Source organism: Rattus rattus, chromosome 13 (assembly GCF_011064425.1).
Source record: "Rattus rattus isolate New Zealand chromosome 13, Rrattus_CSIRO_v1, whole genome shotgun sequence".
NCBI lineage: Eukaryota > Metazoa > Chordata > Mammalia > Rodentia > Muridae > Rattus > Rattus rattus.
In genome coordinates, this window is record NC_046166.1 from 19,401,507 (window position 1) to 19,417,839 (window position 16,333).

At 46.7% G+C, this 16,333-nt stretch overlaps 1 protein-coding gene across 1 annotated transcript in view; it reads right to left on the reverse strand.

Moving 5' to 3' along the window:
* Sh2d4b (SH2 domain containing 4B) overlaps positions 1-9,589 on the reverse strand; it is an 83,939-nt gene extending 74,350 nt beyond the window's left edge. Inside the window, exon 1 of the mRNA XM_032919367.1 lies at positions 8,644-9,589. Coding sequence (XP_032775258.1) covers positions 8,644-8,827 — 184 coding nt within the window. The 5' untranslated portion in view covers positions 8,828-9,589. The remainder of the gene's footprint in view (positions 1-8,643) is intronic.
* Positions 9,590-16,333: the final 6,744 nt, after the last annotated feature.

The following is a 16,333-nucleotide window of genomic DNA, read 5'->3' on the forward strand; positions in this document are numbered from 1 at the left end:
TTTGATGGGGAGGGTTCGGGTGGGGTTGGTTTGTCTTTTTTTTTTTTTTTTTTTTTTTTTTTTTTTTCATCTTTATTGACATGGGTATTTCTTATTTACATTTCAATTGTTATTCCCTTTCCGGGTTTCCAGGCCAACATCCCCCTCCCCCTCCCCCCTCCCCTTTTCAATTGGGGTTCCCCTCCCCATCCTCCCCATCCGCCCTCCCCAACAATCCCATTCACCAGTTTGTCTCTTAAATGAATATAATGCCTGACTTTAAGATTAGCCACCATTGAGATTGTGCGCTGTTTTACATCTTCATTGTAATTTAAAATGGTCTTTTTTGCAAACCGCTTGTTTAAATATTTTCTTACTTTTTCTCTTAATTGTATTTTCCTAATTGACTTCAAAAACTTGTTTCTATGTCCTAAATATTAACACGTCCTCTGTTTTATATGTTGTAAATCTTTTCCTCCCATGTATCTTCCCTTGGGTTCCTTTAGGAATTTTTATTATGATGCGGGCAGATACGTGCATGTGTGTATGATCTGTGTGTAAGGGAAGTTGTGTGCGTGCCATAGCATGAACACGAAGGAGAGAGGGCAACTTCTGGGAGTTGACTCTCTCTTCCTACTGTGTCTTGATATAGGGTCTCACTTGTTTCCACCACGTTGCTTAGCATGCTCCAGGGCAGCTGGCCCTGAGCTTCTAGACTAGTCGCCTATTTCAGCTTCCCACCTTGAGGTAGGAGTAACAGACTACAGATGCAAGCCACAGCACATGACGCTTTAATGTGGGCTCTAGGGGTTAAATTCAAGTCATCAGGCTTGCACGAAACCTTCTACCCACTCAACCATCTTGATGGCCTTCGTCCTGTTCAAAACTACCAAGGAGATAGTTCTTGATTTAATGATGCTTTTCTTTATTTTCCTTGTTATAGTAAACATCTTTATTTTACATTTTTCTTTTATTCGTCTAATTATTTTGTTATACTTTTGCTTTTTTGTATGCTGTCTTTTACTTATTTTAAATGTCTTTTTAGGAGCTGAAGGGCTAATTTAGCAACGAAAAGCACTGGCTGGACTTAGGTTCAGTTCTTGCAAAGCAGCTCATGACCATCTGTGACTCTAATCCCAGAGGACACCTCTTCTGACCTCTGAGGGTATTGTACCCACACAGTACTGCAGATATATATAGATATAGATATAGATATAGATATATAGATAGATAGATAGATAGATAGATAGATAGATATAGATATAGATATAGATATAGATATATAGAGAGATACACATTACACACACACACACACACTCAGGCAAACACTCATACGCATAAAATAAAAATAACATTTCAAAAAAAGATAATAAAAGTCTTTTGTAGATTCAGAGTAAACTGTAGTAAAATGTGTGCTGAGGCAGGAAGAAGAGAAACTTGAACTGTAGCAGAGAGGTCAGTACTCAGATCCCAGTTCCCCGAGTGCTTACCCAGTGCAGCCTGCTAAGCTGCCTGAGACTCATCTGCTCAACCAAAATAGAGCTCAGTTCTCACTTCATCAATTCAAAGACTCGCATCGTAACATTTCTGCAATCAGGATGTGTCTTACAATCAACAGTGCATCATGATTTAATTCATAAAATACATACAGTGGCAGCTTCCGGGTCAGTAAGAGGGCAAGACTAAGCAGGCTTATCACAGACCTGGCAGGTCTCCTATCAGGGTGAGCTCTTCTCAAGGAATACAGCTGCTGCTGCTTTGCCTGCTTCCCCATACCCTTTGCTTTTGAGCCTCCAACACTCACTTGCTGAGGACCCCTTCATGATCCCATATCAAAAGCTCTCAGTTGACACTCCATGTAGATTCATGTAAGGAGAGGTTCTGATGCTAATGTCCTGTTCCCCAATTGGTTCTTGATTTACCAGTAAAGAAGACTAGGGGCCAATTATTGGTTGGAAGGTACAAGCAGGACTCAGGGTCCCAGGAGGAAAAGGCAGATGCAGGGAAAGAGAGAGGAATTTTTTCTGTCATGCTTTGGAGGAAGACGAACACAGCAACCATGTGTGGTCTTAGGAGATGCTAGGACCTGTGGCCTCCACTATAGGTGGCCAAGGATGTTTGACAGGGACTAGGTGGGTCTAGCCACTGAATTTAGGCAAGTGGAGAGACAGAGATAATAAATTGGTAAAAGCATACTTTTCCAGGCAGGAGATAGTAACATCAGGCAAATGTGCCTAGAAGGTAAGTTGTAAAGTAACAAACTGTGTGTATATGTCTTTTACCCTTGGATTCAAGGGTCTCGGGCGGGAGCCATCAAGTGCCATACCCACCAGAGGAAAGGCACATAGAACAAAAGGGAAGCTGGGAGGGGCTAGTAGCGAGGCTGGTCCCAGAGCTAAAAGGTAGTAACTTAAAACTTCATGCAACAGATTCAGACTATCTGGCTCTTGTATTTAAGGGTTCCACACAAAATAACTCCATAGCTTCAAAGAGTGTACCTCATCCCTGGGCTCATCCACAACTGTCAGATACAAAGAGCTATCACCACAGTCCCTACAGATGACTTTGTACTCCTTCACAACAGGAGTTCTGCTCTTTTGTGGACCCTCTCAGTGCCTACCTAGTATATCTGGAGGGTTGTAGCTTCTGAAAGGCTGGCATGGAGGTAGGGAGCTGTTGATCTTGGTGATTTTTGACAAGTGGAACTGTCTCAGGAGATTCGGGGAAGGCGAAACAGGAATAGGAATGAGCTGGTTGAAAGAAACCGGAGGCCATCAGCTGGTGTCATATGTTTAGGGTAGGCACCAAGAATTCTGCATACTGGCCCACTAACTATTCATAACCACTTATAAAGGAAGATACTTTCAGCAACTGTCTCTCCCAGTACAGAGGAAAGACTGAGCTGCAGGAGGACATGATGCTGACTGTACCACTAAGATGCTGACTCACTGGCTTTGGTTTTAGGATAGAATATGAACCACAAAGTGAGTCTCTGCCATGTTCCTGTTGGAACAACAACTCATGGGAGGCCCGCTAGATCACACAAAACAAACAGGTACAGCATATAAGCCTGGGTATGAGAGCTTCTCTTGATGTCACAAACCATCAGCAAGATGAATAGACATACACCAATCTTCATGCTGCTTTTCAGAGATCACCAGCTTTGGTTCATTGCTCTAACCATGTCTAGGAACAGTCACAACCAGGATCCTTCCAGGCCTTAGGATACTCCTACCATTCTCAGCAGATCACATCTGTTCTCAGTAGAGTATGTCCCATGCCCATCCTACAACTATGTCTTCATTTCACCCACAAGAATGTTTATCGACATCTCCAAAAGCAAAGGAGTTCTTCTGGGAAGACTGAATTTCTTCCCACTTATCCTACACATTGAAACTAAACTTATGAGTCATATTAGCAGTGATGGCTTGGGAGGAACAGGACAAAGTTAAGATTCTAGTATTCTAAGCTACACCTCCATCTCCCAGACTCTAGAATAACTGAGGTTGGCCAAGCAGAGATGCCTTCCTTCCATACTACCAAATCAGGAAAGAACTGAGATGACTGTAATCTGCTTCTTATGTTATGTATATTATATATGGTGAACACTTTGGAAATTCCCCATCTCCCCCCACCTTACTGTTTTAACAAAAAGCTTTGTTACTCCCATTGTAAGGTGAATTTCCAAGGTTATTCCACTAGGTGATAAAATCCAAGTGATAAAATCCTGGTTCCATCTAGGCTATACACATTTTTAAAATAGCATCAACACAACTCAAGAGTAGAAGAACTGAGACAGCATTATTTTATGTTCTTAAACACCTCAAGAATTTATCCCTAGCCCCTAGGAAGTGGGAGGGAGCAAAACTGCCAGCTTGAAGTTTGGCATTACCAAAAGGAACAAAGAGAAAAGGGGAACTGCACAGATCCTAGGAATGTTGGAGTGACTGGATGAAATCTTGCAGAAGCATAGTTATGACACTACCCCAGAGTCTCAAGGTGACAACACGACTTCCCATTGAACAACAATGGTCAACCACAATGATTGACTCCACTAAGTCACTGAACATAAACAGTTAACATAACAGCAAGATGAATAGACTTTCAATCTGTGGGGTCTCCTTCTGCTGCATCTGGGTCAGGAGATGGCTACAAAGGAATGTCTCGTAGTGAGATAAACAATGTGTCCCTAATGTTCTTCCCTTCCCCTTACAGTAGAGGTCTAAGCTGTCATTCCAGCTCATTTCTGTGGTCCCAACTGCATGTCTGAGAGTTGGGAAAGTCACAAGGTTTTAGGAACTAGAATGATCCATGACCCCTGGGTTTACTCATAGCCTCGTCAGATATAACTAGAGTAAGGCCAAGCCACATTTTGCCCCAGCCTGCCATTAGAGTGTGACCTGCGCTCACAGATAGTGAATTCAGGCCTACTAGAAATTTTCCCAGTAAAGGAAGAAGCTCAGTGGGGACAATGGCCAGAAGTAGTGCAATACCACTTTAATCTGAGCATGCCTGAGCAATGTTGTACAGAGCGATCCTAAGAGGCCAAAATACATCTCAACAGGGGCATAGGAGATGTGCCATACGGAACAAATTAGGAGAACGGAGACTGGGAATTTCTGTACATATGCAGGAAAGAAAAGATCCAATGGATGGATGTTTCTACCTTGAGCCACCACATAGATGCCTTGCATGATACCTGATTCCTGGCACTTGTGTCAACTGTGTACACTACAATCCTTCTGTTCAAACTTCCAAAGGCTAAAACTCCATGCAGTCCATCAGTATCAGCCCTGGAATAAGTAATGAATGGATGAGTGGCTAGACAAGAGAACAAGTGGCAGATTTTTTATTTAATTGAAGTTCTAAGACTAGAAAGAATTATGAAGGAAAATTTTCAGTTTTGAGACTACAGGTCAAAGCCATGGAATGTGTATTTGACGCCATTTCTCATCATCTGGGTGGCCTTGGCTCTACTCCATCTGTTCTGTGAGGCTCAGCACTCCCATTTGAAGTAGGGTCATAGGTTCTTGCCTTCCAGACATGGGGAGCCTTCGGGTATGAGCCTGAACAAAGCTCTCACAGGGTGTAGGGTGTTCAAGATCCTTCACCATGACTCCAAGGCACTGTGTACCCTCAACCCTCCAGAAAAAAGCTTTTTTGCTCCTGGGGAAGAGCCAGTTGTTCCTCTAGAACTCTCCAGAGTCAAGCCTAAGCAGTTCCCAGGGGTAGCACTGCAGTATGGAGCTAAAATCTGAATGGGATTTTGGCCTGGGATGTATACATTCCTCAGCCAGTCCCCCTCTCTTTCCTATTCTTTATAGATCACAAATGTAATTACTCAGAAAAGAACCTTCTGCACCAAAAACCCAAATGAGTTTAATGTATAGTTTATATATGAAAAGGTAGAAGTCAGCGTGTGACGAATCTCCACATAAATATATTTGCAGTTAAATTTTTAGGCATCTGTCTTCTTCCCAAAGGACTTTCCAGACAGAGGTGAGGCCTCAGGACTCAGGCTAAGTGAGGATGGAAGACCTTGACTTGCAGACTACTCCAGCTTATGCTTCGGTTGCCAGAGTAGGAAGCCCAGATTTTGCACCAGCCACCTAAAGTCATGTCAGAGTTCTGTCACCACCTCTGGGTGGGTGGGTGAGTTGGGTGCTCAGGGGGAGTGTTCTTGCTATTTCTTGTTCAGAACAGGTATTTAACATTGTCCCAGCTCTATGCTCAAGGAAGGAAAACACAGTGAAGTGTAGTTCAAAGTTCCAGCAGTTTATAATCTACTGGGAGAGTCACACAAGTGAATGGTGACAAACAATGCCAGGTTGGCAAATGCTACAGCTGGGGTTGGTCCTATGTGCCAGAAAGGTACAGAAGAGCAAGTTCTTCCTGCACCAATGACATCCTTCAAGACTCCAGGGATGGGGATGATAGGAAAAGAAGAGGAGGAGGAGGAGAAAGAGGAGGAGGAGGAGGAGAAGGAGAAGGAGGAGGAGGAGGAGGAGGAGGAGGAGGAGGAGGAAAGGAAGGAAGGAAGAAGAGGAGGAGAAGGAGAGGAGGAGGAGAGGGGGAGGAAAAAAGGAGGAAAGGGGGGAGGAGAAGAGGAGGAAGAGGAGGAGGAGGAAGAGGAGGAAGGAGGAGGAGGAGGAGGAGGAAGGAAGGAGAAGGAGGAGAAGGGAGAAGGAAGGGAGAAGGAGAAGGAGAAGAAGAAGAAGGAGAAGGAGAAGAAGAAGAAGAAGAAGAAGAAGAAGAAGAAGAAGAAGAAGAAGAAGAAGAAGAAGAAGAAGAAGAAGAAGAAGAAGAAGAAGAAGAAGAAGGTGGTTACCAACATAAAGAAAAACATGCACAAAGACCAGGGTGAGAGTGGGCATGATGAGGTGGACAGGATCAACCTCACCAACAGTGAGGCTAGATTGGAAGGCAGAGGCGAGGCCACCAACAGATCAAACACAACAGATCAATTCACCAACAGGCCTGCATTGGATTTGGCCTGGGTTGAACTCTGAACAGATCAAAGCTACACTTCACTCGAATAGATGGAGACAAGTGAGGGAGGGTCACAGGGGCAAAAAAGAAAGCAAGTGGATTTGTGTTGCAAAGTATAGAGTTGGGGCTATGTGTTTTACTAAAAAAAAAATAACATTCAAGGAGACTAGAACTTTTGCTGGACTTTACAGCCAGACTTAGTAACACACCGTGAGGTCACCTAAGACTCAAGATCACTATCCTACTGTGTACTCAGCCTGTTTAATCCGCCTTTAAGAGTTCAATACAGCAACCAACCTTAATTGCTCCGGATTTCCCACGTATTCAGAATCCTAATCCATCTGGCGCTAGTGAGCTGCCGCAAGACTTAGCCTTTGACACTTGGAATAGATGGGTCATAGAGCATTCAGTCGACTGAAGCAGCAGCATAGGGAATAGTGGTGACTCAAGTACCAGGAGCCAAGTGTCACAGCTCTCCTGCCCCTCACTCAAGAGTGACGCGTGTGCTTTGGTACTTGTGTTACACTAATCAAGTGCTGAAAGAGCTGATGTAGGCTGAACGTGTTAGCATTCTAAGCTCCACCCCCACAGTTCCCTGGCAACAGCCAGGTATGACACTATAAAAGGGGCCGCTTGCCCCCTCCTCACTCTCTTGCTCTTGCTTTGCTCTCTGGATCTTACCCTCTTCCCCCTTTGTCCTTTCTCTTCCCATTCCCCTCCCCCTTCTCTCCATGGGCTCACGGCCGCCTCCTTTCCCCAGACCCCCACAGCACATAATCCCCTCTCTCTTTATCTTTCAAAAGTACAACGTTGGTGCTGAAATCTGGGACATATCCTCTCCTTATCTTTTTATAAACACATCGGAAACCAACCTTATAAAATGAATATCCACCAGAAATGTTAAAAGCAACATATGAATATCAGTGGGTAAATAGCGATGTTTGTAGCACGGTTCGTTATCTGGGTCAGTCAGGGTCAGTGACTTAATCTCTTACAAAACTGTTAAAGATTTCTGGGAAGTACTCGTCATTCCTTTTCCCATATGAAGCTTTCTGCATTTCTCAATAAAGGAGAAAACAAACTGTTAGGGACAGAAACACCCACAGAGAGACAGGGACACACAGATTCACAAGACAGCCTGATTGAGGTGGGCACATTAGCAGACTCATACGACAGACAGAGGGCAACGGAAGATGCAGGGAGACTGAAGATGCCAATCTGGGCTCCCTCTTGATCAAATGACACCAAGAGAAAACGTTTCATTGATCTCTGTACTTAATACATGCTTCACCAGCACGTTACTGGTGACTCTGAATCTACTTTACTGTAATGATTTCAAAGGAACTGTAAAGTGAGTGCAGTATACACAGAAGCTACTCTCCACAGCGGAGCCTGGAATGTGCAAGGTGAGTTAGCACACCTGATGCGGGCTAGAGGGCCCACTAGTCAGTTAGCACCAGCACCCGGCTTTGACTGACAAATGACTGAATATTAATTACCCGAAGGACAGGTCGGGTCCTCGATTCTTGCCTGAAGTTGCTACTGTTCTTTGGAGATGACTCATTGTACAAGAAAATTTCCTGGCATCCTTCTGACAGATGTGCAGTGGGACTATAACCACAGCCCACAGCATCCTCTCACACGAAGACATATACACTGTGGGCTGCGATACAGAGTACAGACAAAGCTGAGAGCCAGAGTCTCTATGCCAGGGAGGAAGGACCTACTTATCTTCAGTGTACTCTACTAGAACTGTTAGTGAGGGTGGAGAATACGCCCTTGGTCTGGGCATATACCTTAATGGTAGAGTTCGCAAGGCCTTAGACTCAATTCCTAGAATCAGAAAAAGAAAGAAAGAAAAGACTGTTCTATATTATCTAACATGCAATAGCCAAGCGTCAGTTTCAGTGGTACATTCTTTGAATTGGGGCCTTCCTTATACGTGACAAAGCAAGTCAACATTTCCCCAGCCCATCTAGATCCTGCATAGTTCCTGCCACATTCATCGTCTATAATCCTGTTTGGAAGCCCAAGCTAGTGGGACCAAAGGCCCCAGCACAGGGTTCCAAATCCCGGGTCTTTATCACACTAGTGCCCGTATGAAAGGAGAACCCATCCTAGACTTGTTAACTTTTTCATTACTAGTGAAGATTTGGTGACCCCCAATCCACATACCTCTCTTGACCTTTGCGGGCCTGAGGCCTTCTGCCTGAGCCAGGGCATCCCATGCCTCCCGTTCCCTCCAACGTCGAAGCTGCTCCTCTCGCATCTTATAGAAGAGGATGTGCTTTTGCACATCACTGAGCTCAGCCAGAAGCTCTGGGTCGATGTACATGTCTTGCAGGATCTGCTGCAGCATGATGCTGTCCGGGACACACACCGGAGTGCAGCCAGTCAGAACTCCAGGGCCAGGCAGATCCCCCGGCCAGGCCAAGGCCTCGAGCCAATTCTGCCCTAGCTCCTCATTTTGGAACCACTCCAGATATCCTTTTCTTGTATAGCATCTTTGTTCTGTCTCAGCTCCCAGCCAGTGATGAATTCATATCGGCCAGGTTGGCATTGTTCAGCCCAAGCAGCAAGAACCAAGCTCTGAGAGGAGCTATCTGGCCCTGGGTTCCTATCAAGATCACTTATCATTAGATCACTGCGTTTCAGCAACACCTTATGTTGTGGCTTTCCCTGGGGTTCTGAGACAAGAAGGGTCCAAACCTGTGGGTCGGTAGGGTAGGTGTCGAGTGATGTTAGTGGAAGGTAACAGTGACACCAGCTGTATCAGTGACACTGGCCTGGCCAGCTGAGAACTGATCCCTCCCCTGCAGAGAAGAGGGGGAAGGGGCGAAGTCGTTTTATTGCCTGCTAATTCCATGTCTTTTGAGCCAATGTCAAACAGAGGCCTATGAAACTTTCAAAAGCTTCTGGGACCCCCCCCCCCCCCAAATGCCACACTGTATCTGCTTCACCAGGGACAACCTTCCTCATTTCAGGGTTCCTGGAAGACGGAGGTATTACTTTTTAAAGTGCCTTGGGGAGGAAATGTCTTTCCCCCTATCTGTTTTTGGATTCAAGGCAGAGAACAAAATGGCGTCAGTAGAGGAAATGAGGGGTTATTACCCACAGTGTTCATCGCCATAAAGATGAGTTCATTTCCCCTTTCCCTAGAGCGGACTTTTAAACTGCTTAAAGACAGGCCTCTCCCGGGGGCTGTTGTTGTCTTTGTTGTCCAAGTGCTTTACCACAAAGCAAACCTGTCACCGGCTTTAATAGAACCTTCCAGGCTTCTGCTTTAAGGAAGCAACGGCCTCTGGCCTAGAGGGGCTGCTTTTGCTGAGACCCGAGGTTCCCTTTCTAAGCTTGCTTGCCGAGCTGCCTACGGGTGCCCCTTTATCCTGACAGGAGAGTCCAGGAGAATCGCGCATGCCTAGGGCTATCCAGCCAGTAAGCTGCTGCACCAGCCCTCAGCCAGGTTTCAAATTCGAGGTCCTCTAGGTAGTTTAAAGCTGCAACCCTATCTAGAGAAAACAGGCAGGATCTGGCACCGTGAGCTGGTTGGATTGGTGGTGTGGAAGATGGATCTCACAACCAAGAGGCAAGGAAGAGATCGGGAGTCTGAATCGTTCTCTCTCTGCAAGACTGGCAGTAAGGTAAGCAGAACTAAGCAGTCTCACCAGTTAAGCCCACAGGTCAAAGAGAAACGTGGTAGTCAGACACCCTCCTCTCAGGTCAGGTATGACTCAGAGCTGGCGCACAGGAACTCCTACTGAGACAGAACAGTGACTGTGACCTGGATCCTTCCTACTTTTCACAATCTCTACTGACTACCGCCATTAGAGCGCTGGCTCCCCTCAGTGCCCGGCCAGCCATTCTTCCCCAGCTCACTCCTTGCCTCTGATTTGGTTATTTTTGTCTTTCTCGCCATGTGTACTGGTTAATTTTTATCAACTTGACACAAGCCAGAGTCACCTAGGAAGGGGAAACCTCGATCGATGAATTGTCTCAGTCAGACAAGTCTAAGAGCTTACTGCTGATTGCTGTGGGAGGACCCGGCCCACTGTGCCATGCGTTGGCGGGCAGGCTGGATCTGTGGAAGAAAGGTAGCTGAGCAAACACGAGGAAGAAAACAGAGAAGCAGCCTTCCTGGTGATTTCTGCTTTGGTCCTGGCCTTGGCTTCCCTCGGTGATACAGTGTATGCTATAAAATGAAATAAACCTTTCCCCCTCTCAAGCTGCTTTCCATCAGCGTTTTATCATAGCAAAGGGAAGCAAATTGGGAACACAGGTTAACCGAAAGCAGGAAGGGCACCTAGCCTCTTTCTGTGTCCCCAGATTCTTAAAAGAAGAGGATAAAAGGCAGAGAGAACACTATTAAAAGTGAAGGAATGGGCCAGCTGTTCAGGGTTCCAGCCCTTTGAAAGTAGTGGTGTCCTGGGATTTGTAAAAGAATAGAAAGTGCTACCGAGGCTCTCTCTGTGGAGGAGGGGTGCTCCCAGGTCAGTGGGGCAGGAGGCCAATTGACACCAAATCCGTGGACCTGACCCAGCCAGAGGGCTGTATTGGGTTTCTGGAACAATAAGGGGGCGGTTCCGCCACACTGGGCGCCATTGGCGCCCTCATCCACGCATTCCTCAGGCTGCGTCCAGCTTGGTGCGCCCCCTTCCGGCAGCACGGGACCCCAATCCTGGCTATGCACGACAGGTGCAAGCAGGACTGGACCACAGCACCATCCTCAGATAGGTAACGTTTTGGTTTTATTTTTCATTGGCCGAGGTGGTGCCTGTTGCAAGCTGACGCCATTCCTTGCGGGACAAGTCTGTTGTGCAAGCTTCTGGAAACTACCTGGATGTCCGTAAGCTGGGAAACATTATTCTTGTCCCAAAGAACGATGACTTTCTTTGTCTGGAGGAGGGGAAACACCCAGGACGGATAAAGTGAAAAGGCAAAAAGAAAAAAGAAAAAAACGAGGGATATGTCCACAGTGTTATTTGTTTTAAAAATGTGTTTGAACTCCTAGGAAGTAGGCTTGAGAGAGGGCAGAAGTGCTGAGAGGAATTGTTTAATTATTTCTGTGTAAACAAAGGGAAGCATACAGAAAATTGCACACCTAATTGTTTAACCCAACTACCTGGTTTCTTCTTAGAGAGTAGGGGTTGGATGCTATACAAGAAATTAGATAGCCTTGCATAACACATATGATTAAAGCCAAATGTATTTCAAAATCCCTAAAATGTGCTCTACAAACACCATGCCTGGAAATCAGTCCCCATGAGGCTTACTACTAGAAAGAGTGCTGAGGGTAAAGCCAGGCTTCCCTACCCTGGGGAAGTCAGGAGGACCCCTGGGTTTCTGAGCTGGAGAAAAGCTTTGAGAGTTTCTGAGAGGGAGTGTTAAGGAGAAGGCCCTGGAAGAAGTTTGCAGGGAGATGCCCCTTCATACCGCCTCATACTGGCCTAGAACTAGCTATGTAGTTGAGGGTGTCCTGGTTTTCACCTTTGCAAGTGCTGGGTTTCCTGGCACGTGTCACCACACCGTTTTGTGAAACTTGTGTTGGGGGTTGAAATCAGGGCTTAAGCACATCTCCAACTCCACTTTTAAAACTTAAGTCAATGCACGTTAGTTTTCTGAGCAAAACCCAGTTACTGAAGTCTAAACCCAAGTCCTCAAAGGGTCCTCAAGATCCCGGGTGATCTGCACTGATGATCCCGCCCACCAATCTCACTGGCCGCAGCCTATTGGCCTTATCCTGAGCCAATCATTACCTGGCTACTCCGCAAATCCCAATCTTCGTCCTCACGTATCCTTTTCCTCTGCAAAGCTGGAAATCAAACCCAGGGCTTTCCGCTGTCCGGGCTCTAGTATGGATCCACCTTCTCCGACCAGCTCGATTTGTTCACTACCCTGCGCCCATGACTCGTCCTACTCACTTCCTCTGCTTTCCGCTCTGGCTTTTCCTTAGCATTTAACTTTGTAAACCACTATTTTACTTATTGATTTGTTGCTGTATTTTTGTCTGTCTCCCTGCTAGATAATAAGCAACCAACAGCGGGTGTTTTCGTCGGCTTCACAGTGTGGAAAGAACACTGCTGAGTAGTCCTGGATAAACATCTATAGAAAAAGAAGGAAAAGCTGGAGAGACAGTTCTGTTGTAATTTCTTAACAGGCACAAAAACCTGGGTCTGATTCTCGGCATCCTGTAAACCAGGAATGGTGCGGTGCACACTTCTAATCTCAGAACGTAAGCAATGGAGGTAGAAAGACCAAGATCTCAGAGTCAGAGTCAGCTTTTGGCAAGTTTGAGAATGGCCTGGACTACATGAGATCCTGACTCAAAACAAGGGGGTGGGGGATGAGGAAAGAAATGTCTAGGTAGAGTTAACCAGAGCTTGAGCAAATGCCATGGAGTCCGGTTGTCCTGTAGTCAAGGGAAGGTAGGCTTCAGTAAATGAATGAGTGGCTCTGCCTAAGTTACTTGCCCTGGCTTCTCAGTCATCCCTGTACGTATGTCCCCGACGAGGCAGAGATCGCTAGAAGACTCCATCATCCTAGCCACATGCAAGCCCATGAGAGCAACTACTGCAAGGTCAGTGGCAGCACAGTCCTGCTTGCACACCGTCCACCTGCCCTGGTCCAATGTGCCTTGAGGAAGCTACTCCCAAGAGCACACTTCAGATCTCAGTAGCACAGTCCAGCTCTGTGAAAGACAACGGCAATCTCCATCCCATTAGCACTAAACATAGTAACGATAACAAACATAAGACAGGCACCAGGACACAGGACTATAATGCCAGCACTCGGGAGGCTGAAGTGGATGACCAAAGGCTTAAGACCAGCTTAGGTTACAGAAAAGGCCTTGTCTCCACTGGGGGAGGCAGGAAAGCCATCAGTGTCCCTGCACGTGTATATGTGCAGTAAATACTTAGAACGCGTCCTATGTAAAAAGCATATCTTGCCCTCCATGGAAACCATGCATAAAACACAAAATGCTGGGAACATATTTAGCCTGTGGGAGTGGATAAGCAAAGAAGACATCTTTGATGACAGGATACCTATTTAAGGTGTCCTAGGGTGTGACACAGTCATCATCAGCATGACCCACTGTTGGCCTGGAGAGATGGAACGGTCAGTAAAGTGTTTGCCTGGTAAGCATGAGGACTTGAGTTCTTCACTTCAGAATCTACATTTTTTGTTTTTTTTAAATGGAGATGTGATGGCATATACACTTGTAATTCCAGTTCTGGGGAGACAGAGACCGGCAGACCCTTGAGAGTGACCAGCCAGCCTAGCTTATTTGGTAAGCTCCAGGCCAGTGGAACACTGTCTTGTAAAATGAGGAGTGTGTTGGGGGTAGGGAAGGTGCTGGCTCAGTGTGTAAAGGCTTTGTCCCCAGCCCTAACAACCTGAGTGCAATCCCAGGACCCATATGGGGGAAGGAGAGAGCCAACTCCCAGAGTCGTCCTTTCACTTTCACAGGCAAATTTTGTAGGTTGCACGTGCTACACACAGACAGACACACACACACACACACACACACACACACACACACACACACAGAGGCATGCACCTCTTTCGTAACTCCGTCTCCTATATACAGGTAAGTCCATATACAAGTAAGCTGTCAAGTCGCTTTTGTCCTCATTAACCGGATGGATATGGTCAGCCAGGCACACAGTTACCTCATGAGTTTGGTTCTTCTGAGGCACTTTGGAGGGCCTGGCCCCTTCATACACTAAACCAAAATAATCAGGCGTGGGCTAAGTTGACCAATTTTCTCTGCTGAGCAAGCCCCACGTAGTCCTCCCGTGGAAAGAAAGTCTCGTGTGCTAGGTGGTCAAGCACTCTGTTCAGACTCACCCACAAACATTAGGGAAAGTTGGATAGATTGTCCGTTTGGTTTTGGTTCGTTTGTTTGTTTGTTTGTTCCCAACTGTGGCTGATGGCCTTCAAAATTGCTTGCAGGGCAGGGAAAAACTCTATGCAGTAGCAAAGAGTGGCTTGTTGCCTTGGCAACATTAAGACCCTCATTGGCCCCCTAACTTCCTACTTCCCACTATTCTTCCCTACATAGGAAGCCTGTAAACCACTTTTTGTTTAAGCAGGAATTGCCTAGGCAACCAAATGTCCTGACCCCAGCTCTCCACCATAGCTGGAATTTGGAGACCCAACGATCTTGTCATGGATTCTGTAAAGGTCAGGAAATGACACAAAAGACCAGGAACTGAGGCCCTTTCCTGGTGCCCTTTCTCACAGGAAATCCTCCTAGACCCCTGGATTCAGTCACCCAACACATCCTTACTGAAGATAAGCAGTAATTCAGTTCCTTTTCCTTTGCCTCATTGCGGGTAGCCGGAAACAGTGGGAGAGGTCATTCTAGAGGAAGAAGTGCATTGTCTGCTCATAGGTGATCGTTTATGCCTGCACCAGCTCACGGAGTAGGAAGCCCTGGGTCCTTGATGTAGAAGTACCACTGAGCTGGCTGTCACCTTTCTACCTGACACCTAGTAGAAATGGCCACCACTGGCCTGCATCCCCAGTCCACAGACCATTCCTGGAGCCCCAATCCTGCTCATCAGAAGCCACTAGTCCACCCCATTTCCACTCAACTGAGGCCCTGAAGCGCAGTCTGAGAGATGTTGGCAGCCCCAGGTAGCCAGCAGGCTATCCCACAGACCACCTCACAGGGCCCTGGGTACTCAATAAAGAACAAGCAGTACTCTGGTCACGCCTACTGCTCTTTTAGCTACAAAAGATTCACATTCACAATTCAGAGCCCAGAAGACAAAGGCTCTCCTGGCCGGAAGGGACAAGCTCTGCTCTTGCCTCAGAACGGCTGAGAATTACAGGCAGTCTAACCCTTCCAGGCTAGGTTACCTTCCCAGCCCATCCCTTTTCCGACTCTTGTCCTCGGCTGGATAATCTTTCCAGCCTCCTGTAGCTGTGATTGTGCTGTACTTCTCACAGTCACCTCTGCAGACAGTGACCCACCTGTCCCAACCGGACACAGTCCACAGCCCAGATCTACAGGTGAGGCAGCTACTCATGGCCTCCAGGCTGGATCAGAGGCTACATTAAGATAAACCAGCCCCAACAGCTTAGACCTCGGGTTCCCTACCAAGGGACTTGGGAGAGCTAGTTCTTCACTTCCTTGAACCACAGGACTGAGCCCAGACCATCCGCATCCAATGTCTGCCTATTCCCACTCCCTTTTGTGCACACAGCCAAACTTCAGCCAGCCCCCAAAGGTGAACGTTCTGCATGGCATAGGTGAGCCCGACCCCTCTAAGCTCCTCACTCTGTTCCTAACCAGCCACAAGGAGAAGTAGGAAGTGGAGCCACAATACAGAAGGAGCCCAGGTCCTCTGATAGACGGCAGAGCAGAGCAATCACAAGCCTATATCCTCCAGTAGCCCCCAGGGCCTGAGAAAACGGTAAAAAGTAAACTAACCTTTTCCAAATCCACTCAGATTTTGGAGGTGGTTAATGGTTAATCTTCTCCCTCAGTTCATGTATGACAGCTTTCAAACTACTGTGTGGGTTACCTGAAACCTGAGCTCCGCCAGAGTTGACTCCATAAACCTGGTGGACCATTCGCCCTTTGATCTCAGACTGTGTTCTATGAGCACCAATGGGGAGGGAGAGCAGTCCTTGGAAAGGAAATCCTGGCTGTAAATCAGGATGACTTCTATAACACTTCCCAACTTCATGGTATCCACAAGTTCCACTACCTCTCACATAAAATGAAAGTCACGTTGGTGCCCTCCTCCATCTGCTCCCTCAAAACTCAGGGACAATCATAAAAGAGGGGGACATAAAAAGACTGAGAGCCAGAGATCAGGAAGGATCGGAGAGAAACGGTGTCTTTTGGACATGATAG